Source organism: Oncorhynchus clarkii, chromosome 22 (genome assembly GCF_045791955.1).
Source record: "Oncorhynchus clarkii lewisi isolate Uvic-CL-2024 chromosome 22, UVic_Ocla_1.0, whole genome shotgun sequence".
NCBI classification, from domain to species: domain Eukaryota; kingdom Metazoa; phylum Chordata; class Actinopteri; order Salmoniformes; family Salmonidae; genus Oncorhynchus; species Oncorhynchus clarkii.
The window spans coordinates 20,701,306-20,727,946 of NC_092168.1; the positions used below are offsets into that span (position 1 = coordinate 20,701,306).

Sequence of the window (26,641 nt, forward strand, 5' to 3'; positions counted from 1 at the left end):
GAAATTAGGTGACTCGATTTATAGTGTTTGCTAGTGCTGTCTGCATTTCGTTTTGCTGGCTAACAAGTAATCTAGCTACGTTTAGCAGGTAGATTCCACTCAACGGAAGGTATAGTATAATTTAGTAGTAATTTTTACCCCAATTAATTTTGTTATCAAGCTGCTGTCTCTAAAATCGTTCGGCGATTACTGATCAACCCGGCTAGCTAGCTAAACAGACCGCTATGCAGCGCATCGCTAACTGAAGGCTCATAATAGCCAATCACAACACTGGATTGGCCTATGGCAGGAATTTGTTAGGGCGCCGGTCACTCCAGTGAATGTTCCCAAACCAAGGTTTCTAGACTTGGTTTTGACACCAGACAGATTTAAAGATCTGAACCCATGCACACCAACAATGCAGGATAGGTCTGTTTATAAACGGTTCAGACCGCGTATAAATGTTAATAGCGTTATATACATGGAGCTTGTTAATCATAAGTCATGTTTTTCATTGACATGACTACAGGCACCTTACTGGATAGTTTAGTATTAAGTGTGAATAAATACATGAACTAATGATATACAAGGATTCAGTTTCACGAATGGTTAACAAAATACCTAGTAATGTATTTGCAGTTTAAAAGCAGTGTTCTGAAAACTGTTTTGAATTTTAGTCATGGGCAACAAAAAAAACTGCATTAAAATAGGTAACAAGCACAAGACCCTTCAAAATCAACACAATGTAACGAGGAAATGTTGCATTATAACATCACCATGGAGCCAACACTAAAATGCCATTTAGGAATTCTGAGAATAAAAGTCTGACAGTCATAATTATAACTGGACATATTTTTTTTATATCATAAAACACAGTAAACAGACGCTGTGTTCTTACAGTGCCTTGCGAAAGTATTCGGCCCCCTTGAACTTTGCGACCGTTTGCCACATTTCAGGCTTCAAACATAAAGATATAAAACTGTATTTTTTTGTGAAGAATCAACAACAAGTGGGACACAATCATGAAGTGGAACGACATTTATTGGATATTTCAAACTTTTTTAACAAATCAAAAACTGAAAAATTGGGCGTGCAAAGTTATTCAGCCCCCTTAAGTTAATACTTTGTAGCGCCACCTTTTGCTGCGATTACAGCTGTAAGTCGCTTGGGGTATGTCTCTATCAGTTTTGCACATCGAGAGACTTACATTTTTTCCCATTCCTCCTTGCAAAACAGCTCGAGCTCAGTGAGGTTGGATGGAGAGCATTTGTGAACAGCAGTTTTCAGTTCTTTCCACAGATTCTCGATTGGATTCAGGTCTGGACTTTGACTTTGCCATTCTAACACCTGGATATGTTTATTTTTGAACCATTCCATTGTAGATTTTGCTTTATGTTTTGGATCATTGTCTTGTTGGAAGACAAATCTCCGTCCCAGTCTCAGGTCTTTTGCAGACTCCATCAGGTTTTCTTCCAGAATGGTCCTGTATTTGGCTCCATCCATCTTCCCATCAATTTGAACCATCTTCCCTGTCCCTGCTGAAGAAAAGCAGGCCCAAACCATGATGCTGCCACCACCATGTTTGACAGTGGGGATGATGTGTTCAGCTGTGTTGCTTTTACGCCAAACATAATGTTTTGCATTGTTGCCAAAAAGTTCAATTTTGGTTTCATCTGACCAGAGCACCTTCTTCCACATGTTTGGTGTGTCTCCCAGGTGGCTTGTGGCAAACTTTAAACAACACTTTTTATGGATATCTTTAAGAAATGGCTTTCTTCTTGCCACTCTTCCATAAAGGCCAGATTTGTGCAATATACGACTGATTGTTGTCCTATGGACAGAGTCTCCCACCTCAGCTGTAGATCTCTGCAATTCATCCAGAGTGATCATGGGCCTCTTGGCTGCATCTCTGATCAGTCTTCTCCTTGTATGAGCTGAAAGTTTAGAGGGACGGCCAGGTCTTGGTAGATTTGCAGTGGTCTGATACTCCTTCCATTTCAATATTATCGCTTGCACAGTGCTCCTTGGGATGTTTAAAGCTTGGGAAATCTTTTTGTATCCAAATCCGGCTTTAAACTTCTTCACAACAGTATCTCGGACCTGCCTGGTGTGTTCCTTGTTCTTCATGATGCTCTCTGCGCTTTTAACGGACCTCTGAGACTATCACAGTGCAGGTGCATTTATACAGAGACTTGATTACACACAGGTGGATTGTATTTATCATCATTAGGCATTTAGGTCAACATTGGATCATTCAGAGATCCTCACTGAACTTCTGGAGAGAGTTTGCTGCACTGAAAGTAAAGGGGCTGAATAATTTTGCACGCCCAATTTTTCAGTTTTTGATTTGTTAAAAAAGTTTGAAATATGCAAAAAATGTCGTTCCACTTCATGATTGTGTCCCACTTGTTGATTCTTCACAAAAAAATACAGTTTTATATCTTTATGTTTGAAGCCTGAAATGTGGCAAAGTTCAAGGGGGCCGAATACTTTCGCAAGGCACTGTACCTGTCAATCATGTATGACATGTCCATGTGTCTGTCCTGCCGGTTAGTCAGCAGAGCACTCACATATAGGACTGAACAGGCTAATAGGTTGTCTGAGAGGCAGTGTGTGCGTATCTGGTAGAACAAGTGTGCAAGTACATTTGCGTATGGATTTGTGTTTGATAGTGTGAGCGCACCAGTGTGTGTTCCTGCACACCAACCCCCACTAAAACCTGTATGTGCATGCAGGGATCATCAAGCATGCTCTTAACCTCAACCACTGATTTGTGGTCAGATAATCCTAAATGCTTCTGGTATTCAACTCAATAACCAGTGACTTGACCACAACAGGGGTGTGTTCAGTAGGAATGTTGAAACAGAGCACAGGTGTACTACCCGAACTTGCCCATTAAGAATGTGCATCTTCATTTTAAATTGCAAAACATTTGGCGAAATTGTGCACTATTGAACACAACACAACCCTGATTTGATAACAGAAGAATTCCATAAATGAGACAAGTGAAACATGGTGTTAACAATAAAATCTCTCAAATGAACTGAAGCCCATCAAATCAACGCCAACTTCGCTGCGCCTCTCCACAGCCACTCCAGGATATAGTCTGTCCTAGATTTATAACACAATTCTTAAGACATGCTTGATTTTTATAATATGGTACTTTTGCATTCAAACTTTATTTAGGTAAAATCATACAATAATTACACAGCTGAGTCTTTTCCCATGCTGTGCATTAGCCTCTAAGCTAGTACAGAAAGCAAAGTCTAAGTCTAAAGAGCTCTGGGTTGTTCTTCCTCAGGGCACTGAGCAAGTGGTGCTTGTAGCCTATTCTTCCTGTGGTCAGGCTAGCAGTTAATGTGCTGCTACTGTGGGTAACACTACTGCAGCTGAGACCTGCTCAATACTCTGAGGGAACAATCCCCAGAGGTGCCATATGCAAATGCAACAATAGAGAATAAACCACATTGTCATGTGCCAGACATACACTGTATTTTTTTTATAAATATAAGTCAGGTCAAATTAGAATAAAGAGTTATTATAAACAATGCATACAATTTGAGAATCCCGAACAGTTCTGCACCGATAGATTTAGGAAAATTAGATTTTGCTCTTTTAACAACTTTAATTCCAAACCTTGGCATGTTTGATTAATTCCATTTCTCTTTTTGAAGGCCAATTTGACTATATAATATTTAGAGATGTTTCAAGGCCTCAGGCCCTGACGTCTGTGGATATTATTTTTGACCGAGTCCAATATGTCTTAAACATTAAAAAGCTCACACTACCCCGAAATATATAAAAATTTTTTCACGCATACAGGTGACATTCAACATTCAAGTGCCAGTGTTTTTGTTACCGTCTTTTGGTCAAGTTTCTTGTAACTTTCAAAGAATCACTTTGAGGCTTACAAAAATAAATATCTCTCAGAAATGCTTAATAAATTACACAAAACTAGCAGCAAAAGTAGAATCTAGAAATCTGTGTGCAAATGGCTAAATTCCCAACTGCTAAATCCCCTGGTCCCAAATAAATCCTGTTTAAATGTTGAGAACCCTTCTCCTTTGTAAACAAGCTGCGTTTTTTTCCACAATCTCCTCACACACAATATTTGGAAGCTTAAGGACATGTATTCAAGACATTTATATAAAACTCTAGATGTGCAATAAAATAACTTTTGTAAAACTTGATGGGCACGACAACAAACAAGGGCCTACACACAAACTCAAGTAGCACCTTTCAATCCAAGTTCTCACTGTCAGTGCATCCGCTTTTAAAGTGAATACATTTAAAAAGTTCAAAAGGCACAATACACTTAAGAAACGTAGTGCACTTAGAGATACTCCAATGCCCCATCTCTCCTCCTCTCGTTGGCTGCTGCTCTTTGAGAGGAAAAGCCTTGTCTGGCCAGTCAGAACCAGAGCTTCATACACATCTAAAGCTGACTACCTCCCAGAGTTGACAGTACACATTTACCATAAGGAAGGGGACAACAGTCCCCAGTCTTTGGCCACCTTCACAGCAAGGAGCAATGGAAACCAAAGCGATGGCGGTGCACTGATAACCCTTGACTTTCAACCCATAACCCCAGCGACAACTGTCCTGCTGTCCAGTCCCTTTGCTTTCTGACTAGTTAACCCTTAGTGATGGACCTCCTACTGCTTGTCTCGGATAGATGAACCATGCCCCTCCAACACAGCTTGAAAAGAGAAAACGTTTGTAATTAAGTTAAGCCTGCGACTCGGTTCATTTGTCTTATATCTCCTTGACCAAAAAACAAAACACTAGCATGCGTAGAATACCGGCTCGGCGGTCAACGGTAAGACTGTTTAATGTTAACGCTGCACCACACCGTGCCTCCCCGACGCTATCGTTCCCCCCTGGCCCCCCCCCCCCCCCGACGCTGTGGTCCTTGTGCAGCCATTTTGAACTTCACTTCCAAGATGGTGGGCATTTTTTGTTTTGATACATGTTTATAGAAGAAACATTTCACTCAAAACTGCCAGTTTTACAATACCACGCGCATGCGCCCGCTCTTCAAATGTAAACAAACCAAAACACTGCCCAGTTAATGTAGCTAGTGGCAGGTAACTTACTAGCTGCCATAACACTGTCAAGTCAATTCATTGAGTGTTTCTGTTTGAATTAAACCCTAGTGTGTGTTTGTTAGCATTGATTTTAACGACTTTCCGTGTTAAGAGATCACAACTGGAATGGCTATTGGAAAGACTACCGTATCCTTAGAGGAGCCTATCCAGGATAGAGTGAGCGAAAAAATTAAAAAGTAATCGAACTCTTCGTCCTTTAAAGATTAGAATACAGTTATTGGCCAAACTCGGAGTACGGCCCAGTGAGGTCGGACGCTACAGTGAAGTTAGCTGTTTGAACTCGATAAAAGGCTACATGATGACCCTGCGACAATTTTGAAAGGTTCAAATGGATTCATGACTCGAGCGAGTCACAATGCCCCCAGTGTTTGCCAAGGTTTGATTAAGTACAAGCTTTTTTTTTCTGTTTCTTTTTTCACCCCCAAAATAAAATACAATTTAGAGCTCTTGGCCACATTCATTTGGTGAAATGACAACAGAATTAGTCCTGTCTAAATTCAAAAGGCACAGTACATTACCATACAAATGATCCTCAGGTTATTCTTTTAGGTTCTTATTTTTGTTTATACAAAGAAAAAAGGATGTGCTGTTTTGAACAACGAAAGTCTAGAGTTGCTATATCAGACAATACATGTCAGCATCCTTACATGCGCACTCTTAATCTTAAGTGTGCAAATCTCTGCTCTTCTCCAGTGGATTGGCATCACGCTGGTTAAATCTTCGCGTTGCATCGTTCTCCATGTGAGAGAAGCGAAGGGGCAGAGAATCTCAATGTGTGTAATGTACTGTGTGTCAGTGAAAACTACACAGGGTTGAGTGAGCGGGGGTATTTTAGTCTGGCGTAGTCAACATGTGGTTTCCGTGAGGGGATTGGTTTGGTTGGCGTGGCAACCGGGTTTCTATGACTAGTTGCCCCACCAGTCTGTTCCACTACCGGAGTGGCTGTAGTTGCCACCGTAGCCTGCATCGTTGCCACCATAGGAGTTCCCGCCTCCAAAGCCACCTGGGAAGGACAGAGGTCGAGGGTCAGTAGATTGTTATGATAGCTGTATGTGATAGCTGTATGTGAGTTACTGAATTAATCTATATGGATGACCCCTCACACATGATTGAGTCAGGAATTCCAAATCATCATGGATAAAACTAAGGGACATTTAGAGTGGCTCTTCAAATGGTTCTGGAAAGGGCCTAGCGCTTACCTCCACCAAAGCCGCCACGGCTTCCGCCTCCTCCGTAACCCCCGGTGCGTGGGCCTCCGCGCCCACCACCACCGCCAAAGCCGCCACCACCGGGTGTCTGACGGTAGTCCCTGGCACCAAATCCACCAGAGGAGAACCTAGCGGAGCGAGAGAACAAAAGTTGATACACACAGAACATGTAGCTATTCTCCTTTCTTGAGAAGCTCCTTTCTGATCTAAAACCATTGGTGGGACATTAACATCCCTGAAAAAGTTGTGCGTGCACCTCTTGGAGCGTCCGCGTCCTGTGTTGCCCTTGTGCTGGTTCTCATAACCCAGGCTCTCCAGCCAGGACGGCACCTCCTGCTTGGCCTCCACCAGGATGTCCAGCAGGTCTTTGGTGATGTTGCTGTTCTTATCGTTGAAGAACGACGTGGCCAGACCTACAAAACGCAGACAGCTCTCAATACGCTACACACATACCATGCAGCGCAACTCTCCAGGGCATGCGGTGGAATGAGCAACTTCAGTTCTTGAAAGACTTAAGGCTTCTTAAAAAGACAATTCATGCAGTGTGAGATCTTAAGTAATATAATAGTGTAGTTTTACTGTTTATCCTCAGTTATTCTCTTGTTTCTACAACATGTTGCTGAGTCTGTTCGGACTAGCTACCATCCCAGTCGTATCAGATGTAATACACAGAGGCGCATGGCCAACACAAACACCGTTATTCACCGGCACCAATGTGGTAATGCACTCTCCAACACAACGGGACAATCTACTATTGTGCAGAGCTAAGCACAGCATTCTAATTATACAACTAACCGAATGTCAGACTGACAACAGAACCTGATACACAAGGTGAGTGACGCATGTGACCTAGCTATCAGTAACAATATGTGAATCCAAGAATCATTTGGTGATTTATCTATCTGTTTAGTCCGAGTCATGTTAATTATGCAGCAAACAAAAAAAAGCTAATTCTTGTTTTGGTAGCAAACTGTTCTAAAACGTTTTCCTTCGCATGACCTCAAACACAATCTTGGTGTGTTAGAGCTGGGTCAAAATCCTACACACACACATAATGGGTCATGATGGGAGAACCCCCCTCAAACGCTAGTCCCACTCACCCAGGTTCCCCACGCGGCCTGTACGACCGATACGGTGGACATACTCCTCTATGTCGCTGGGCAGGTCAAAGTTGATGACGTGCTTGACGTTAGAGATGTCCAGACCCCGCGCAGCCACCTGGAGGAGAAGACAGAGGGAAACGTGATGCAACCAGCAATGGCGAAAACCTTTCAGGTGGTGATTGTCGTTACGGTTGTAGTAGCTTCAATACAAATCCCGATACGTTTTGATGCGTGTAGGATAAAAAGGGGGAAATGACATCACTGTCTTGACAGAAGGGGTGTGTGTGTTGCCGTACCGCGGTGGCCACCAGGATGGGGCAGCGGCCAGAGCGGAACTGGTTCAGCGCCTCTTCTCGGTCTCTCTGGGAGCGATCACCGTGGATACTGGTGCAGGCGTAGCCCTCACGATACAGGAAGTCCTCCAGGGCGTCTGCTCCCTTTTTGGTCTCCACAAACACCAATGTCAGAGACTCCTTACCTAGACAGAGTGAGGAAGAGAGACGTAGCGAGAGCGCGCGAAAGAGATGAAAAGAAAATCAAGCAAACATTGAGTACTTAGCGCACAGGCTATGAGCAGGATAAAGACTTCAGACAACGAGGGGCGATGGGATCAGAAACAAAAAATGGTGCTGCGCTAACAGAGCAGGTGCTGATAGGGTGACCACATGTCCCAGATGGTGCAGGACAGCCCTGCATTATGGCCCTTGTTAGACATTCCAACAAGTCTCTTTTAGTCACATTGCACTTATTACAATATATATATATATATATATATCTCTCAAAGATGTGGTACTGGTGATGTTAAACACTTCAATTGTTGAGATCTGATATTCTGATGTAGGCCTACGTCATCTTCAACCAATCACGTTTATCAGAACCTTTCGTGCTAAATTGCAGCTAATCTTTGAGTGGACAGTTTAACTTGTGCTTCTAATGAAGAGCTACAAAAGGAGGTGGGCCAAGGCCTAAATAGCCATATTATACTGAAAGGTAATTTTGTCAAACTTGTGAGGGTCTCAATTCTCATAACTTGCTTATTCAGCATACAAAGTTATGTGGACACCTGTACATCGAACATCTCATTCAAAAAATAAACGGGCATAAATATGGAGTTGGTCCCTACTTTGCTGCTATAACAGCCTCCACTCTTCTGGGAAGGCTTTCCACTAGATGTTGGAACATGGCTGCCGGGAATTGCTTCCATTCAGCCACAAGACCATCAGTGAGGTCAGGCACTGATGTTGGGCGATTAGGCCTGGCTTGCAGTCGGTCGGTCGTTCCAATTCATCCCAAAGGTGTTCAAATGGGTGGTGGGGTCAGGGCTCTGTGCAGGACAGTCAAGTTTCTCCACACAGATCTTGACAAACCATTATGGCCCATGCTTTGTGCACAGGGGGATTGTCATGCTGAAACAGGAAAAGGCCTAACCCAAACCGGTGCCATTGAGTTGGAAGCACTGAATCATCTAGAATGTCATTGTAGAGTCAAGATTTCCCCTCACTGGAACTAAGGGGCCTAGCCCGAACCATGAAAAACAGCCCCAGACCAATATTCCTCCTCCACCACCTAGCCTTCTCCAGGTATCTGCTAAACCCAGATTTGTTTGTCAGACTGTCAGATGGTGAAGCGTGATTCATCACTCCAGAGAACGTGTTTCCACTGCTCCAAAGTCCAACGGTGGCAAGCTTTATGCCACTCATAGTGCATAGTGATCTTAAGCTTGTGTGTGGCTGCTCGGTCATGGAAATCCATTTCATGAAGCTCCCAACGAACAGTTCTTGTGCTAACGTTGGTTCCAGAAGCAGTTTGGAACGCTGTAGTGTTGCAACCGAGACAACAATTTTTAAGCGCTACCCACTCAGCGGTCGCGTTCTGTGGGCTTGTGTGGCCTACCACTTTGCAGCTGAGCAGTTGTTGCTCCTAAACATTTCCACTTCACAATAAAAGCACTTAGTTGACCAGGGCAGCTCTAGCAGGGCAGAGAGTTGACAAACTGACTTGTTGGAAAGTTGGCATCCTAGGATGGTGCCACGCTGAAAGTCAGAGCTCTTCAGCACAGACCATTCTACGGACAATGTTTGTCAATGAAGAGTGCATGGATGTGTGCTCAATTTTATACACCTGTTATGACTGAAATAGCCAAATCCGCCAATTTGAAGGACGTGTCCAAATACTTTTGGCCATGTAGTGCATTTGCAGCTACGACACCCACGGTAAATGCTGTAAAGCCTGGCAGTGAATGCCATGGTAGATGGGACTTGCCGACAAAGTTCAAATATTTAAACTTTTGTCAATCAATGCTAACACGTTTTAAAACGTTTTCTACCCGATGTTCATTAGCATTCTTTGTTTACTGAAGTCACCCTAGCAACGCATACCATCGTGCTGGCTTTTGCTGTCACCATATTTTTTTAAAACTTTCTTGTCCCGCTATGCCAACTGGTGTGATGGTTTTGCGTCCCTCGTCTATATGCAGCATAACTGTTTTACATTCCCTGAGACCAACCAGAAATGGTTTCCTTGGCCAAATAGTGTCAGACTTTCATTAACAGCCAGTCTCTTTCTGCATCACAAAATTTTGCACAAGGCAAAAGAGTAGGTGCTTCAATTGGCTTGTTCGTTGCAGCGGAAGGGGGATGTGTCTGAGGTATTTTTTGTTATTAATGTTGGCTACACTGTCCCACAAATATGCCACAAAAATCTTGTTGTCCCGCATTTGGGTATTTTAAATGTGGTCACTCTATAAAATCGATGGTGGTGTGACTGAGTTCATCACCATGGAGCAACGAAACAAACTGCAACTGAAAAATGGAAATCAGGGGAGCAGAAGCATCATCACTTTCACTGACAAATTATTAAGTGCAAATGGTTCGGTTTTGCAGAGTTATGCCAAATGTCCTCATAACAGAATTAGCCAGCTGTCCCATAACTCAAAATGTCCTCACAGCCATTTGGAATAGTACTAGTAAATGACTAGTCTCAGTTTTGTCAGCAGTGGACCAACACTGCATTAATGGCTATCGGCACAAACGGTCAAGTGTGAAACTGGATGGGGGGTGGATGGGGGCATGTGGTGGTGTCATTGTTGATATTCTCTGATGACCCTACGTCTAATTCAACAGCAGCAGCATTCAGTAACAGGTAGGCAGCAGGCTGCATTTGGGTAAGGTTGGCATGGCAACACTGAGCGATGAAGAGAACAGGACCAGGTTTGAGTGTCTTGAAAATGCATCCTGCCTTCCTTGGAATAATTGCTGATTTCACATGTTTGGATAGGTGAAGGCTAGTAGCATATGGCAAAAACATTCACCTATCCAGTCATAATATCTGTGCTAATGTCACAGAAGGCATGGTCTATTCTAAATATTCAAATCAGGGCTTGGATATCTACATGCAGGTCTAGCGCCTAGGGCAGTGTTCACAAAACTCAAGACCTCAAGGGGTGCACATTTTGGTTTTTACCCTAGCACTACACAGCTGATTCAAATAACCAACTAATCATCAAACTTTGATTAGTTGAATAAGCTGTTTCTAAAATGTTTAACTTCATATTCATTATGTTTTGTCATAAAAAAAGATAGAAGTGTTTCCAATGACAACACCTACTCATAATTGGTTCAACACCGATGAGGTCATTGGAAACTCACCGTCTATCTTTCCCCCCCACAAATCATAGTTAATTTATATTTTTTCACCCTTTAACATAGATGGACTAAACCTACTTTTATAGAAGACGTAGCTCCTTTAAACAGTTGACTAACAGAGTGTAGCTCAGTTTACAAAGGCAACAGCCCAACGTGTCCTTAAAATCTCCCACACTTGTGTGTGTGTGTGTGTAACACCCAGACAGTAACACCAAGCCAAAAACACCAAAGCTGTGCTCCAATTAACATCCTCCTTTGAGGATGGTAAGCATTACTGCTGGTTCTAATGACAGGGTTGGCAAACCCTGGTCCTGGAGGGCTGTAATTTAGTCTTAGTGTTGGGCTGGAACAAAAGCCTGCACACCACAGCTCCCCAGGCCTCGAGTTGCCCACCTCTGACCTAAGGGTAGGATTCCCCTGGCCCTAAGACTACAACCATTATGTCTGGCCCTAAAGCTCTTTTGAGAAATTATGAAAGGAGAAATAGAGGGTTGGGGACCAGGGAAGGGAAAAGGATGGAGTGGGATGTTTGCCAGTTGGGAGGGTCAGACTGGGGGTTATAGTACCATAATAATACTTACCGGGTGTCACTGCAGCCTCCTGAACATCAGGAGCATCACTGGGAATGACTAAATAAAACCAAACCGCCCAGTAGAGTAAACCAAAGGCAGTGTGGAGTAACTTAACAGTTCTTAACAGATATGTAATAACTAGCGCTTTCCCAATCATCCACCCTCCATTTCACCCAGGGGAGAATGGTGAAGGTTCATCATGTCAACTAGTTTAGGAGACTTTACATTTACTTTGGGCATACAGACTAACAGGTGGTTGGGGGTGGGGGCAAGGGAAAAGGCTAACAAATGTACCCTTTTAGATAAACACCGTAGCAAGTATCATCAATTAGTTTCAATACATATGTGACTGAACCAATGATTTAGATATACACATATACACACACTAGTTGACTGATACGGGGCACAGTGTTGAAGCCACCGTGTCTCCATCTTGGCACTGCCCAACTACTGTAAAAAACATTTTGGAAGCTATAGAAATACATTTCTTAATGTCTACATTTATGTTTTCCACATTTATTTTATTACTGACCACCTTAATGCACACTTAAAAGTATATTGAGACAAAATATATAAAAACGTCTTTAAAGTAAACATTTGACTTCACTAATGTTACTGTGCCCACTACAACACAAAATAATTAATAACATGTCATTTTGTCCTAGAAACATTAATTGAAATAGGAATTAATGGAATTCTACACTATGGAGGACTGCTCCTACTGGGGAGTGCCAATATGGCCGACCGGTGGCTTCAGAGCCTCTCAATGACCAATACATATCATCAGCAATCCAGGGCTAATATACATCATTGGATTGAACGTTATACCTGTGTGAATGATGGAGTTTGGTGTGAGAACGTGAGCGTGTGTAAAAGGGTTTGAGTGTTATGGGGTAGAGTTGGTGTCTTTGTTCGTTCATGTGTGCGTTCCTTACCTGTAGCGTTGAGCAGGTCCAGGAGGAAGGATCTCTTGTCACCATCCTCCACCCACACTACTTTCTGGGTGATGTTTTCTGAGGTGGAGCCCACGCGGCCCACGGCCAGGAAGATATAGTCCTCTAGGAAATCCCGCGCCAGCATCTAACAGTCAGAAATACACACAGTCAGAAACACGCACCCAGAATTTTACTCTATTTCTCAAGCTTGCGTCACTACTGGTGCATGCTTGTGTACCTGGATCTCCTTGGGGAAGGTAGCACTGAACATCATGGTCTGACGGATGCCTTTAGGGGGCATGGTGTCCTGCTCCACGATGCGTCTGATCTGGGGCTCAAAACCCATGTCCAACATCCTGTCAGCCTCGTCCAGCACCAGGTAGCTGACAGGGATGACAGAAACAGCTCACTTAGCACTTTGGTCACTCACGTATGTTAGTGTTGGACAAAACATTAGCCAACTCATTATCATTAACACTAGCCAACTCGTCAGCACTAGTTAACCAGTGCTAATGAGTAAGCTAACAAGTTCTCTTGTTAGCTTTAGCAAACTCTTTGGCGTTAGCCAATTTGTCAGTGTTAGCGCCTGCCCCACTCACTTGCAGTAGTCGAGGCCAATCTTGCCCCTTTCCATCATATCCACCAGGCGCCCGGGTGTGGCCACCAGAAGGTGGCAGCCTCGCTCCAGGTCTCTGATCTGCTGGCCGATGTCAGCCCCCCCGTACACCACACAGGGACGCACACGGGAGCGGTATGCAAACTAAGAGATACACAGGACAGTTCAGAACACTAGTACAACCATAATTCAAGTTTCAACCATCACCCTTTCATTGTCTTTGGAGTATCGTTCTATAACAGATGTTACCGAGATGAACGCTTATGTTACATAGAACTTGATGCATTCATTCATTTGACAGGATATAAGATTGTACCAGTGATTAAAGATGGAACCAGAAGACATGGCACTGGGCATTTTGCCCCTCCATAACACACACAGTACAGGGAAAGTGTGCATGCAAAGAAAATACATTTTATTTATCTAGTTGCAATCAATCAGCCTGTTGGGAATCAGTAACATTCAGTTCACCATCTTCCTTAGCCGCAACAAGGCTACTCTACTATACTGGTGTCACTACAACACCATTCATGGTCTGTCCATCGTGTATGGTTTTGTCTGTCTGTGGGTGGGTGGAGTTTTAGCCCACACCTTTCTGGACTCTTCGTAGATCTGCAGGGCCAGTTCTCTGGTGGGAGCCAGGACCAGGGAGAGAGGATACTGCTTACGGCGTCCATATTTACCACTGTCCTGTGGAGGCAAGCAACAAGTGTTGGTCAACCTCAACACACCACATAAATAAATAGCACACCTGCAAGTCGGGAGGGGGCAATTTAATTGCTTTCATAGAAAAGCAGTGTTTCAGATTGATGGAAAAACTCAACGTTGCAGGCTGCTCGTGTATGTGAGTGTACCTGTCCGTTCTTGCCAGCCGCTGCAGCGTCTCCAGGCCCCTGTGTGTAGATCTGGCTCAGCACTGGCACCAGGAAGGCTGCAGTCTTACCCGAGCCTGAGGAAAGGAACAGTCACTCAATACAATAATCATTAATTTTTGCTGGTCTGAAAGAAAATCCCCAAACACATTTTAAATATTTAGCTAAATTTGTAATGCAAAAGGAATCAAATTAAAGTCCCTAAACAGGCTCAATTCCATTTCATCCTCTAGCGAATCCTTCCGCTACCGTCTCCCACCTTGAACTAAAGCTTCTTCATTCAATCTCTTACCAGTCTGAGCGCAAGCCATGAGGTCTCTCTTGGACTTGATGACCGGGATAGCGTATTTCTGGACAGGGGTGGGCCGCGTGTAGTGGGTCAGGGCAATGTTGCTCATGATGATCTCCCCCATGTCCACATCATGGAACTGAAATACCAAAACACAGGCGCTGTTAGTTTTGGATCACTTCTACTCTTAACTTTTGTCAACAAGAGTTACTTGAAAGTGTTCCATAGCGTGTTTCCCTTGATCTACAAGACAATTGTTGACTGTAAAGCCAGTGACGTGACTTACACTATCAATGTGTGGCGGGCAGTTGGATCCAGTGGCCTCCACCGGAATGTCGTCGTATTTCTCAAAGTTAATACCCGTGTTGCCGCTTGAGAACAGCTCCCTGGATGAGCGGAAAAAGATTGGGTTAGAGGACATCACATTAGACAACACCTAACATGACTCTTTAAAAAGTTACCCAAAATTGCTGAACACTCCTAATGCACACTCCCAGCTGTAAGAGTGAGTCTAAGATCAATATGGTTGAGTATGCTTATATAAAATGGCACACTTAAAGTTGCAGAACTCCTATACACACTAGTTTTGGCCAATGTAACAGTTGAGAGGAGAAGAGTGTGACTCACGCTTCCAAGCGTTCGTTGGCAGGGCTGGGTTTGGACCAGTCCTCATCGTCCCTGGAGTCTTCCTGCCAGCGGTTGTTGCCTCCACCGCCATAACCTCCACGCTGATAACTACAACAGACACACAGATACACTGCTCAACACACTTCACAATCATCAGCTGTCTGAACACACACCTACTTGTATAGCAAAATACATTCCGCTGACTGGTACGTACCCTCTGCCCCCTGATGATCCACGGTCGTTGTAGAAAGACGACTTTCCCCTCCCGCCAAAGCTGTTATAGGCTGCGTCTTGTCTGGGAGTACCTCCCCAGCCTCCACCATCCTGTCCACCACTAAACCCTAGCGAGAGAGAGTGGATAGCTTAGTGAGTACCACCATTCAAATATTGCTTGGGAAGCAAACAGCCATTTTGGTAAATGGATTTGATCGAATGATTGGAGTATAGGATAGACAATCTGCAGGGGCGTTTTTTTTCTCTGTATCGTTCAAGTATTGTCTGCGTATTTTATCAATAAAACATATAGCTATACGTGTCTTAAGTAAAGGAGTCTTATTTGTATTAAGTATTTTATTCTTACATTATTTCAATTACTGGTGACTCAAGGAAATTCTGCCTCTGCAGATAGTCTATTAGTAGTCATTACTAGTATTACCGAGTAAAAATGTGTCTATATGCACAGTAGGACCTAGAGGACCAGATCTAGAGCATAATACAATATCTACTACTTGCATTAGTCTAATAGTATTGGTTATTACTGCGGAATAGATAAATACAATTTGGCACAGTAGGTTTCCCCACCTGCGATGTGCATTGGCTGATTAAACGAGGCGCCACCCATGCCGTTACCGCGGTAGCTGCCACGCCCACCTCTGTCATTTCGGGGAGGCCCGCCGCGTCCCCCGAAGCCCGTATTGCGGTTGTCATGGTAACCATTGGCAAAGCCGTTGCTGCGTCCGCTGTCCCATCCTCCTGGAGAGTCTTCATGGACAGGGTGAGGGGAATGAAAGGAAGAGGGGGATGATGAGACGGAGGTAGAGAAAGTGTACTATGGGGTTGTCATGTTCAGAGACTACGAAGGGGATAGATTGGACTCCCAAGCCCACAGACAAAGGAAAATACTCACATCACTATTAAAATATCAGTTCCCATCACCCTCCTTTCAAATGGGATTTGGCAAAGCTAGTGACTATTGATCAAAGGACTTCTAAAACTATATTTTAGAGATTCAACCTCTGACTGAACTTGGCAGTATGAGTTCACAACAGAACATCTCTGCAGAAAACCTATACTTCCAAAGAATCCTACAATACAAGATCAGGCCCCCGTCTGAGGTGGGGACATTCACTACAGCGATATGCCCAGCTCTGCATGCTGGCCGTCTCATCTTTCCCATTGGTGGCAACACCATTATGAGTGCAGGCTAGGCAGCAGGCTGGTCAGGGGACTGTTTAGGGCTTTACCACTGCCAGATGTGACAAACAGCCCCAACCCATAGGGGTTTTCTTTCACTTCAAGGTGGTAAAGCTTCAGATAAAAGGTAGTCTAAATATGTAGTAAGCAGCAGCTTCCACATCCACCTGTGGGTCCTCAGCGGCTCCTTCAACACCAGATTTCTCACGCACAGGGCAAACCTAATGTGGTGAATACACACACCAGCTGAGGCTTCAGACCAGGCCTAGTGCTGTGCACAAACACACACTGTTCATATCCCTGTGCACTATGCAAACAGCGCTAGCCAGTAGCCACATTCTGTAGGATCAAAGACTACCATTCAGAGGCATTGCTAAGAAACTGAGTCAGCAAAAAGGGGTAAAAAAAAAAGAAAAAAAAAAAGAGACACTGAGTCAGCTAGTTTCATGTTGGACAAGGGGTCCAGAAATACTTGTTAATTTAGCCTAGTCCTCTATTGATGCAAACTGTGCATTAACACAAGGGATGCAATAATGTGTAATTCATATTGGTGCAGGCTGAATGAGCTACATTAATAAAAGACAATTCTGTCTAAATTACTTGAGTTGAAGACTCCAACAGTAAGCAATATACTATATGAATGTATAGTGTGGCTTAGCCAATGTTCAATCAGACAGTAAAATTAGCAGGTCTGCTTACTCTTTATGGAGGGACTATTTCTGGACAGTAGAGTTAACACAGATTAAGGTGGAAGGATAGAGGAATCACATAACCAATCAGGATTCAGATCAGTCACCCCCTACAGCAGCACACTGCAGGCTCCGACATCAATACGCATGGCACAATGCTAAAGACAAGCGAAGTCCTTACATCTAAGCCGCACAATTTCAGACCCCAACAAGTTACACAAGGTTTTCCTTGGTTAATTACAGTGCCTATTGGAATGATTCCAAGTAAAGGCTAATAGCTATTTAAGCTCATCAAATGTGCAACATTTCCTTCACACAGGAGTCCCTGCTTTGATTCCATTCAATTTGTATACTCCTAGAATGACCAGAAGGTAGTAAATACTACAAACCAAAGGTTTGTTTTGATACAGCTGTATTCCTACTGCAGATACACAACATAAGGATGTTAGCATTGAGCATACTGCAGCTCCCATTGGCATTAGTAATACAGCCATTATAGCGACGCAGGACAGAATCTCACTAAAAATATAAATTTTAAACAACCATGCAACAGAGGCAAGCTACTGCATACTAGAATACACAGCTTTGATACCAGTCCATGGCTGCATATTCTCAAGTGATACCCTATTCCCGGTAGTGGGAATTGGGTGTGGTGTTCTCTTAGGGGAATAGCCTACGTGGCATGCAGGTACACAGGTATACCATTTCTGTCTGACCAGACCCCATTGTTAAAGTGGTAAAAGTCTAGCCCCTGAGAGGCCAGTCTTGGGTAACCTAAGCAAAGGTACAGGGGAAGGAGGCTATAAAAACAGATTATCCTTCCATAAGTTGGCTGATGCAAGAGTAGTTTGACATGACACTAACAGTTACCGGCCATACAGTTATCCAATCCAGGTGTATAGTTATTTTTGTGTCTTTGGTGGCATTGAGGGTACTGCTTAAATGAAACTTTCAGGGACACTACATATTGTAAAGGCTTACAATATGGAAAATACTGTGGGTTAGAACATGTGCAAGATCGCACACACACAAGTTCTCAATACGGCTAGCTCATCATTGAAAGCAGCTATAATAAGATGTTAAAATTAGATGTGCTGCTATGCCAGCAAAAGAATTTAAAAAATCTAATGCATTGGCCTAGATGGAGCTATCATATCCTGTTCCCTCACATATAATTTGTAAGCAGCATCTGAGCAAAACCAGCAGAAAAAAAAGCAAATCAGTTTCAGGTTTGAAGCTGGGTGTCGCATTGTTTTTCAAAAGTCTAATCCCCTTCACATTGGGTTCCATATACACAGATTCAGTTTACGTTGGTGGAATCTGTGCACCTGGAACAACCCACAGTGGTGTTTCTGGTGTGTAAAAGGCCATTTCATGCAACTACAAATGCAGGGTGCCCTCAGCACAAAGGAGACGGAAGGCACTTACAGAAGTTCACTGGAGGTGGCACTGAATAACCGTACTGTCTACCAGAGGAATAAGCATTTTCTGTTGTGGGATAAAAATACAATAAAAAAACAATGTCACAATGGTGTGAGATGAAGCTAACCCAAGAAACGCTTTACCATGATTAATGAGATATCATTGGGATATACTCTGGCATTTAATATGTGTACAACTTCTCAGAGGCAAGTCAGTGCTAGCCTAGTTAGCATGAGAATGTTTTCTTAGGACACCGGCTTGTCTTTCCCTTAAGAATATTGTGATCTGTTGGACCCAGTGGCAGCGAGCAGTAAACAACTGGTAACTTTCCAAATCCAACAATCATGCAGATTATTCAGAAATGGCTGAGAGAATGTTGATGATTTCTCTTGTGCATTAACTGGAAGTATTTTTGTTGGGCCAGGTCTAGAAAAAAAAGTTGCCACGATTGAAACAATTGTACAGTATCCTCTGCAATTTTTGGTGTATGCATCTCAAGGGTTTCCAGACTTTTGACACATGCCCCAAAAATAATCCCGGCCCCACCATGTTAAAAGTCTCTGTGCCACCAGAGACTCTAGGTTCGAGCCCAGGCTCTGCCGCAGCCGGCCGCGACTGGGAGGCCCATGGGGCGGCGCACAATTGGCCTAGCGTCGTCCGGGTTAGGCCGGCAGGGATATCCTTGTCTCATCGCGCACTAGCAACTCCTGTGGCGGGCCGGGCACAGTGTGGCTTGATTGAGTTGTGTTTCGGAGGACGCACGGCTCTTGACCTTCGCCTCTCCCGAGTCCGTACGGGAGTTGTAGCAATGAGAAAAGACAGTAACTACTAACAATTTGATACCACGAAATTGGGGGAGAAATGAGGGGTAAAAAAAGTAAATGTTAACTTTTTTTCTTCTTCTTTGAGCTATGACAGTATAATTGATTGACTGATTTGTAATAATATTTAAATCAGAAGGAGTTAAGGTTTGAAATTCATCAGAAATGTATTGGGAAGTTGAGGAAAACAGGCAATTGTGTATGATCTTCTATGTAGAAGAGATCATAGATGTTTTTTCCACCAGTCTGGTGGAAGAAAAGAGACACCGCTCATTTTATTACAACCGCTTTTAGCAGCTAAAAGCTGTATGAACCAAGCGCAGTGAGCAATACGGACGCCATTCCAGTGTTTTGTCACCCCTGGATGGTCGGGTGACATGTAGAAAGTACTTGTCAACAAGTGACAGCTTTCCACGACGATCAATAGGACCTCAGGCGGCACGTTTCCTTATTTGTTAGGAACGCTATTACGTTTATCGAGAGCTGTAGAAGCATTGGCTTGCGGTAAACTCCTTATGCAGGTAGAAGGCTGACATTTGTACATTAAGTATTCCAGGTCATGTGAACATCATTTTATTATTTCCACGCCTGTGAGCCAGGAGTTGTTAGTCAAGAAAGACACAAATAAGGTTGTACGTCATTGTAGGGCTGGGCAATATGGCTTAAGCCTAAAAAAATAAAAAATAAAATGTATTGGTGATTCACAACACACATCTAGATTTTTTGTTCTCCTCCATATAGGCGTTGTTGTACAATTAAAAGTAAAATACACTATACACTACTTCTGACAGTCCACAATAATCAAATTAATTTGAGGCTTGTGATATTATACCAAGGCTAAATAGATGAATAAGCCTTACACAACCACAAAACCCACTAAGACTTTATTTTAGCAAAAAAAGTTACATCTGCTTTTCTGATGGACAGCGTATTGAAAATGCAGATTTCGGAATTCTAACGCAACCCCTGGGTTGCACATCTAACCCCTTTTTTGGTGTCACAAAACTACCCGTATTATTCAATTATATATATAAAAAAAAGTGGTACCAGTTATCTTCAGACGAATCCCGTGACCCTTGTGGGGGTCCTTGAGCAAAATAGAGAACGCCATCGTGTTTGTGAGAATTCCCCCTTTCTATAATGTGGTCCCATTAGTTTGTAGCCCAAACGGTTCAGAGACTTGTGGGGGTCGTAGAGCAAAACACCATCGTGTTAGTCAGTCTCCCCTTTTCATAGAGGGGTCATAAATGTGACGTTGACGTTAGAAAAAAGATTTTTAGGGTGTCTCATGGTCTGACAAACACAGCTGGAGCTCTGCCACCTTTCACCACAGATGAGAAAGTGCAACACTGGAGGATGCTGATACCTCTGGCTTTAACTGACTGATTTTGATGGGGATTTTTTAAATTTTTTTAAATGTAACTTAGATTGATGCAACAGTGCTTCAATTAACTTGGGGATTAACTGACAAAAGCATGGATTTCTGGTCGAAGTTATAATTTCAACCTGTCCCGAACCCATTAAAACACTGGCCAAAACTTATTTCACACCTTCAGTAACGACAAGCCCTTTGTTATCCAACGGCATTGAATATTTAAATAGAGAACGTGGGAGTTTTGGGGGGGGGGGGGGGGGGCAAGCCTGAAACAAGCAGACAGGTAGGCCTATAGAATTGGGAACTGGTAACAATCGGCAGAAGACCTCGCTCAGAGCGAGTCTGTACCCTGGTAATACAAGTCGGGGCTGATGTCTTGTATGTGATTTATTGGGTGTCAAAGATGATGCTTACCGTTTTTGGAAACTTCTTTGTTCCTCAAGTGAGGTGGAATGTAACGCCCTAGGAAGTAGAAAATGGTAAGACTATCAGTTTTCACATTGAGAAACAAATAGTATGGTAAAGCCATCAATGAAGATCGCCACAATGAGCTACACTGAATGCAAATTATTGGCTGTTAATACTTACTGCCTGTGCCTCCTCCCTGTCCGTCAGAGTTCAAGTCTAGGCCAGCAAGCTGAAAACACAAAAATTATGTTGGAGTGCATCAAGTGATTTTAACACAAGCATGGTCAAATACAACCAAGGGGTGAATTAATGCTTGCAAATCTGGTGCCAAAAGTCTGATCCTAGCACTGATTGGACAAGTGCAATATGAAGGATAGCCTGTACAGTGCATTCAGAAAGTGTTCAGACCCCTTACCAGGTTCCACATTGTTACGTTACAGCCTTATTCTAAAATTGATTAAATTGTTTCCCCCCCAATCTACACACAATACCCCATAATGACAAAGTGAAAACAGAAATAATACATTTACATAAGTATGCAGACCCTTTACTCAGAGCTTTGTTGAAGCACCAAATGGCAGCCTTGAGTCTTCTTGGCACCCCTGTATTTGGGGAGTTCCTCACATTCTTCTCTGCAGATCCTCTCAACCTCTGTCGGGTTGTATGGGGAATGTCGCTGCACAGCTATGTTCGGGTCTCTCCAGAGATGTTGGATCTGGGTCAAGTCCAGGCTCTGGCCGAGCCAAGGACATTCAGGAGACTTGTCACGAAGCCATTCTTGCATTGTTTTGGCTGTGTGCTAAGGGTTGTTGTCCTGTTGGAAGGGAAACCGTCACCCCAGTCTGAGGTCCTGAGCACTCTGGAAGAGGTTGTCATCAAGGCCCTCACTGTACTTTGCTCGGTTCATCTTTCCCTTGTTCCCGACTAGTCTCCCAGTCCCTGCCGTTGAAAAACATCCCAACAACATGATACTGCCACCCCGCTTCACTATAGTAATAGTATTGTCTAGGTGATGGGGCCTGATTGGTGGAGTGCTGCAGAGATGGTTGTGTCCTTCTGGAAGGTGCCCCCATCTCCACAGAAGTATTCTGGAGCTCTGTCAGTGACCATCAGGTTCTGGTCACGGGCCCTTCTCCCCCAATTGTTCAGTTTGGCCGGTCAGAGAGCTCTAGAAAGAGTCTTGTTGGTTCCAAACTTCTTCCATTATAAGAATGATGGAGGCTACTGTGTTCTTGGGGACCTTCAACGCTGCAGACATTTTTGGTACCCTTCCCCAGATCTGTGCCTGGACACAATCCTGTCTCGGAGCTCTACAGACAATTCCTTAAACCCCATGGCTTAGTATTTGCTCTGACATCCACTGTCAACTGTGGGACCTTATATACAGGTGTGCAGGGGTGCACCCTTGCTCAATTTCAAGTCTCATAGCAAAGAGTCTAAATACTTATGTAAATCAGTATACGTATGTAAATCTATATTTTATGAATTTGCAAAAGTGTCTACAAACCTTTCCTTGCTTTGTCATTATGGGGTATTGATGAGAGGGGGGGGGGGGGGGGGGAGTATTGAATCTATTTTAGATAAGTCTAAAATAAAATGTGGAAAAACTGAAGGGGTCTGAATACTTTCCAAATGCACTGTATACCAAGTCAGTGAATCAAATGTTTACATTACTGAAGTGATTCTGTGTGGGGAAAGTTCAAAGTTACAGCCAACGCTCTTGGCTTACATGACCAAATTGTTTTTGCATGTGCATGTTGACTTTGACGCTTTTACGACACTCCTGTTAAAATACCCAAACCAACTATATTATTTTGGGGACAGGTCGAAACACACATGAAACATGCATTGGACATTTACCTAGCTTGCTGTTGCTAGCTAATTTGTCCTTGGATATAAACATTTACGGATCAAGCATAAATTGGCCTTTAGTCTAGGCCGCCGCAAAGGATTAGTTCACTGAGATGGGTACATACATGCATACAGGTTACTGCTCGACTAAAACAACCTTGGTCGACCAATCGACTAATTGGGGTCAGCCCTATTCCCTGTTCATCTTTCTTCTGTTGATTTGATCAGCAGTTGGCAACCAACTGAGACGCATTACCAGTTCTATTTTAGCGCCTAGCTACACAGACGCACAGAATGCTACAGGTTTGGTCAGCCTGTTAAATGCTGACCAGACCACCCAAGTTGCTAAACACATTAGTCAATCATTTCACCCGTACTGCTTGCCAAGCACTAAAATAGAAATTGATTATATTTTAGATGCTTTAGGCGCTGTGGGTCCCACATTTCCCCATTAGTATTTAAGCGCATAACGTGGGTGATTGAAAGATGAACTTGGTACACACTCCAGTCCAGTTGGTGGCGGTAATGCACCTTAAAAAGTTTGCTTCCAATCGCCATATAAAATCCACAGAAAAACTAACTAGGTTTCCCCTTTATGTTTATGGTTAAATTGTCAGAGTAGAGAACACACGGTTTTGTATGAACCAACATGGGTCAAGATTCTACAAAGATCCAGCTAAAAAAGGGCCATATGCATTCCAGCAAAAATAACAACCCAATGTTTTCCCACAACAAATTAGCTAGCAACAGCACACTAGCTAGATTTCTATCATTGTTTCATGTGCATTTTGACCTGTCCCCAAAGTAATATAGTTGGTTCAGGTATTTTAATCTGTCTCGTGGGGATAGACACATGCACTGAACAGGTCATTGCATTTTGGTACACCAGAAGTACATTAAGTTGCAGAGGCAGTGCATATGTTGGATTTATCGAATTTTCACCTTCTTTACGTTTCTGTCAAGCCCTTTATGCATAAGGTTTGATGCATACATGAGATAAATCCAGCATATGCACCTAATAGAACGCACTACAACATAATGCTGCAAGGCAAACAATGCATTCCATTAGTATTTAATGTACCTCTGGTGTAACAAAATGTAGTGACATAAAAGGTGTGATCAAGGCTTTACCACCATAGTGAATCATGTGCAAAATATCCAAGACTAACGCTTCCAACACACCGACAGTGATGGCATTTTGGTACACCAGAACTATATTCATTTCCGATGAAACGCTGCGTTTGCCTTGCAGCATTGCGTTGCAGCGGCAGTTGCAGTGCACAAATTGGATTTATCGACCGTATGCGTCAAACTGTATGAGTAGGTGGCTTGACAGAAGTGGCAGCAGCATAAAGTGAATGTTTAACATTTGCTGCATACAAATCCAGATGATGCTGTCTGTGTGATCGAAGCGTTGTTCTGCTGACTAACGTTATATCCATACACGATTATACCGGCGAAGTAACCTTATATAGACCAATATCCACATAACATTTATTAAAAGCAAGTTAACTAGCTATGTTTTACATAACTAAAACCCGACATTAACTCACTAGCTAGTCAATGGTAGATTGGCTTTGTAAACGCAGTCTGGAGTAGGTTACTTTATTCACCTACAGTCCTGGCGATTGTTATTTCCTGCGCCACGTTTCAAGACTCAGCAGTTACTTTTACCGGCCGGTAAAATGTCATCAATCCAACCAGCTAAGTTAGCTAGCTAACGTAAACTAGCACGCTAAATGTATCTGAATATCAAATGTCAGCTTGGTAGTTATCTATGTTGCTAACAAGTATTGGTTCTGTAGCTAGATAGCCAACATTAACCAAGGCCTAAGCACGCCTGGTTAAGATTGCCGTGAGATCAACTACGCAATCGATACCGACCAGTTACGTGTAGCCAACTAGCCTGGCTAATTACATATTAAACACTGACATATGCATTTTCGACTGTCAGCTAGCTAACTACATTAATATACAGTTATTGATAGCAAGTGTTCACTATATGTAATCGTTGAAACAAATCATTTTCTAACTACCCAAGTCTTATCAAAACTGAATATTGCTAGGCAGCATCCGCCATCACCACAGTTAATGTCACCGGCGACACACCAACCACCATTTTACTAGCCACATCCACGCAGTTAGCTGGCTAACATTAGCTTGGCTACGAACCGCTTTAGCTTGGTAGCTTAGCATACGCTTCGCTAGTTGACGGAACGTTATTTTAGCTGTCCTCACTCCATATTTCCTAAGTTATAATTGTATTAAATAAATTAAGTAAAACACTCACCTGCTGATCTAGACCGTGTTGATTATCGACGACCACATGACTCATAACTAAAGAGAATAGAGAGGGTTATTTGTCAAGGGAAAGTATTTTCTTTGTTAGCACACTAGCTAGTTTCTTTGAAGATCACAAAATTCTTCCTAGATTCCAGTCCGTAATATGTTGCTAACTTTATGTCCTTTCAGTCAATAAAACAAGTGTATTGTGTAAATAAATGTTCCTTTCTGTCAGTTTTTACGTGGTTGCAAATTAAAGTATCCACTCGAGCTGTAACCGTAACCTTCCACTGGCTTCTCCGTGGTGGAATGAAGCTAAATTACGCGCACAGGTACCGCGAGATAACACTATTTTAGAACAGACATCGCGATGTTCCAAATTTTGTACATTTCCGCGCGGAAATATTAATCTGCATTATTTTTGCTCAGGTGAAGTGCGTATGATAGTAAAGTAAATAATATTGCTAATAGCAAACATATTAAATCGTAGTAAACATATATTATGATAGGACATAAGAAAAGGAGACAAGGTGATAGGACATAAGAAAAGGAGACAAGGTGAAGGAAAAGAAGCAAAACCTTGTGACGCGGCACTTTGGGTATTGCTTAATTGTCTGAAATGGCCTCTTCTCCTTGTATCAATCATCTGCAATTCAACACTGTAAGTGTTGGACAGGTTAAGCACACCATACTAAGTAGGTTCTACAAGGCAAAGCGTCAATACAGGACTAAGATCGAATCGTACTTCACCGGCTCCGACGCTCCTCAAATGTGGTAGGGCTTGCAAACTGTTACAGACTACAAAGGGAAGCACAGCGGAGAGCTGGAACCTAACAGATGAGCTAAATTACTTCTGTGCTAGCTTCGAGGCAAGTAACACTGAAACATTCATGAGAGCATCAGCTGTTCCAGATGACTGTGTGATCACTAAGACCTTTATTTTATTTATTTTATTAAATAGGCACATCAGTTAAAATGACGGCCTACTCCGGGCAAACCTGGATGATGCTGGCCAAATTGTGCGCTGCTCTATGGGACTCCCAATCACGGCCGGATGTGATACAGCCTGGATGCGAAACCAGGTACTCTAGTGATGCCTTTTGCACTGAGATGTAGTGCTGCGCCACTGCGCCACTCGGGAGCCCAGGTCAACATTCAGGACGTGTACTCCGAGCATGCGCTGACCAACTGGCAAGTGTTTTGTGTTGAAAGTGTTCTGACACTTTCAATCTTTCCCTGTCTCAGTCTGTAATACCAACATGTTTCAAGCAGACCACCATATTCCCTGTGCCTGAGATCACTAAGGTAACCTGCCGAAATCACCACACACATACCATCATATGCTGGCCCTCGCTTCATATTCGTCGCCAAACCCACTGGCTCCAGGTCATCTATAAGTCTTTGCTAGGTAAAGCCCCGCCCTTAT

The 26,641-nt window shown here is 43.2% G+C and overlaps 1 protein-coding gene across 10 annotated transcripts; it reads right to left on the reverse strand.

Moving 5' to 3' along the window:
- Positions 1–3,128: 3,128 nt before the first annotated feature.
- Positions 3,129–25,562, reverse strand: LOC139380557 (ATP-dependent RNA helicase DDX3X-like). 10 transcript variants are annotated; one of them, XM_071123315.1, is made up of 20 exons: positions 25,223–25,526; positions 21,262–21,310; positions 21,088–21,135; positions 18,484–18,543; positions 15,824–15,934; positions 15,168–15,294; positions 14,954–15,061; positions 14,613–14,712; positions 14,330–14,465; positions 14,020–14,114; positions 13,757–13,855; positions 13,149–13,309; positions 12,788–12,932; positions 12,550–12,694; positions 11,624–11,671; positions 7,695–7,876; positions 7,396–7,513; positions 6,552–6,708; positions 6,287–6,423; positions 3,129–6,090 (listed from the first exon to the last, which is right to left on the reverse strand). In XM_071123315.1, exons 1-20 carry the CDS (start codon positions 25,265–25,267, stop codon positions 5,993–5,995), a joined length of 2,169 nt encoding a protein of 722 aa, XP_070979416.1. In that variant the 5' UTR covers positions 25,268–25,526; the 3' UTR covers positions 3,129–5,992. The 10 variants fall into 10 exon arrangements, with proteins under 10 accessions (XP_070979416.1, XP_070979412.1, XP_070979418.1 ...); XM_071123311.1 differs by having other exon boundaries at positions 15,755–15,934; XM_071123317.1 differs by lacking the exon at positions 11,624–11,671 and having other exon boundaries at positions 25,223–25,532.
- Between the last annotated feature and the right edge of the window lie 1,079 nt (positions 25,563–26,641).

What these genes read in the sequence shown, in the direction of transcription:
- LOC139380557 (XM_071123311.1), bottom strand. Translation starts at nt 25,267, where the DNA reads ATGAGTCATGTGGTCGTCGATAATCAACACGGTCTAGATCAGCAG. An exon ending in TCAGCCAATGCACATCGCAG is followed by an intron (nt 15,295 to 15,754) that starts GTGGGGAAACCT and finishes CTCTCTCGCTAG; the next exon opens with GGTTTAGTGGTGGACAGGAT. An exon ending in CATGGCTTGCGCTCAGACTG is followed by an intron (nt 14,115 to 14,329) that starts GTAAGAGATTGA and finishes TCCTTTCCTCAG; the next exon opens with GCTCGGGTAAGACTGCAGCC.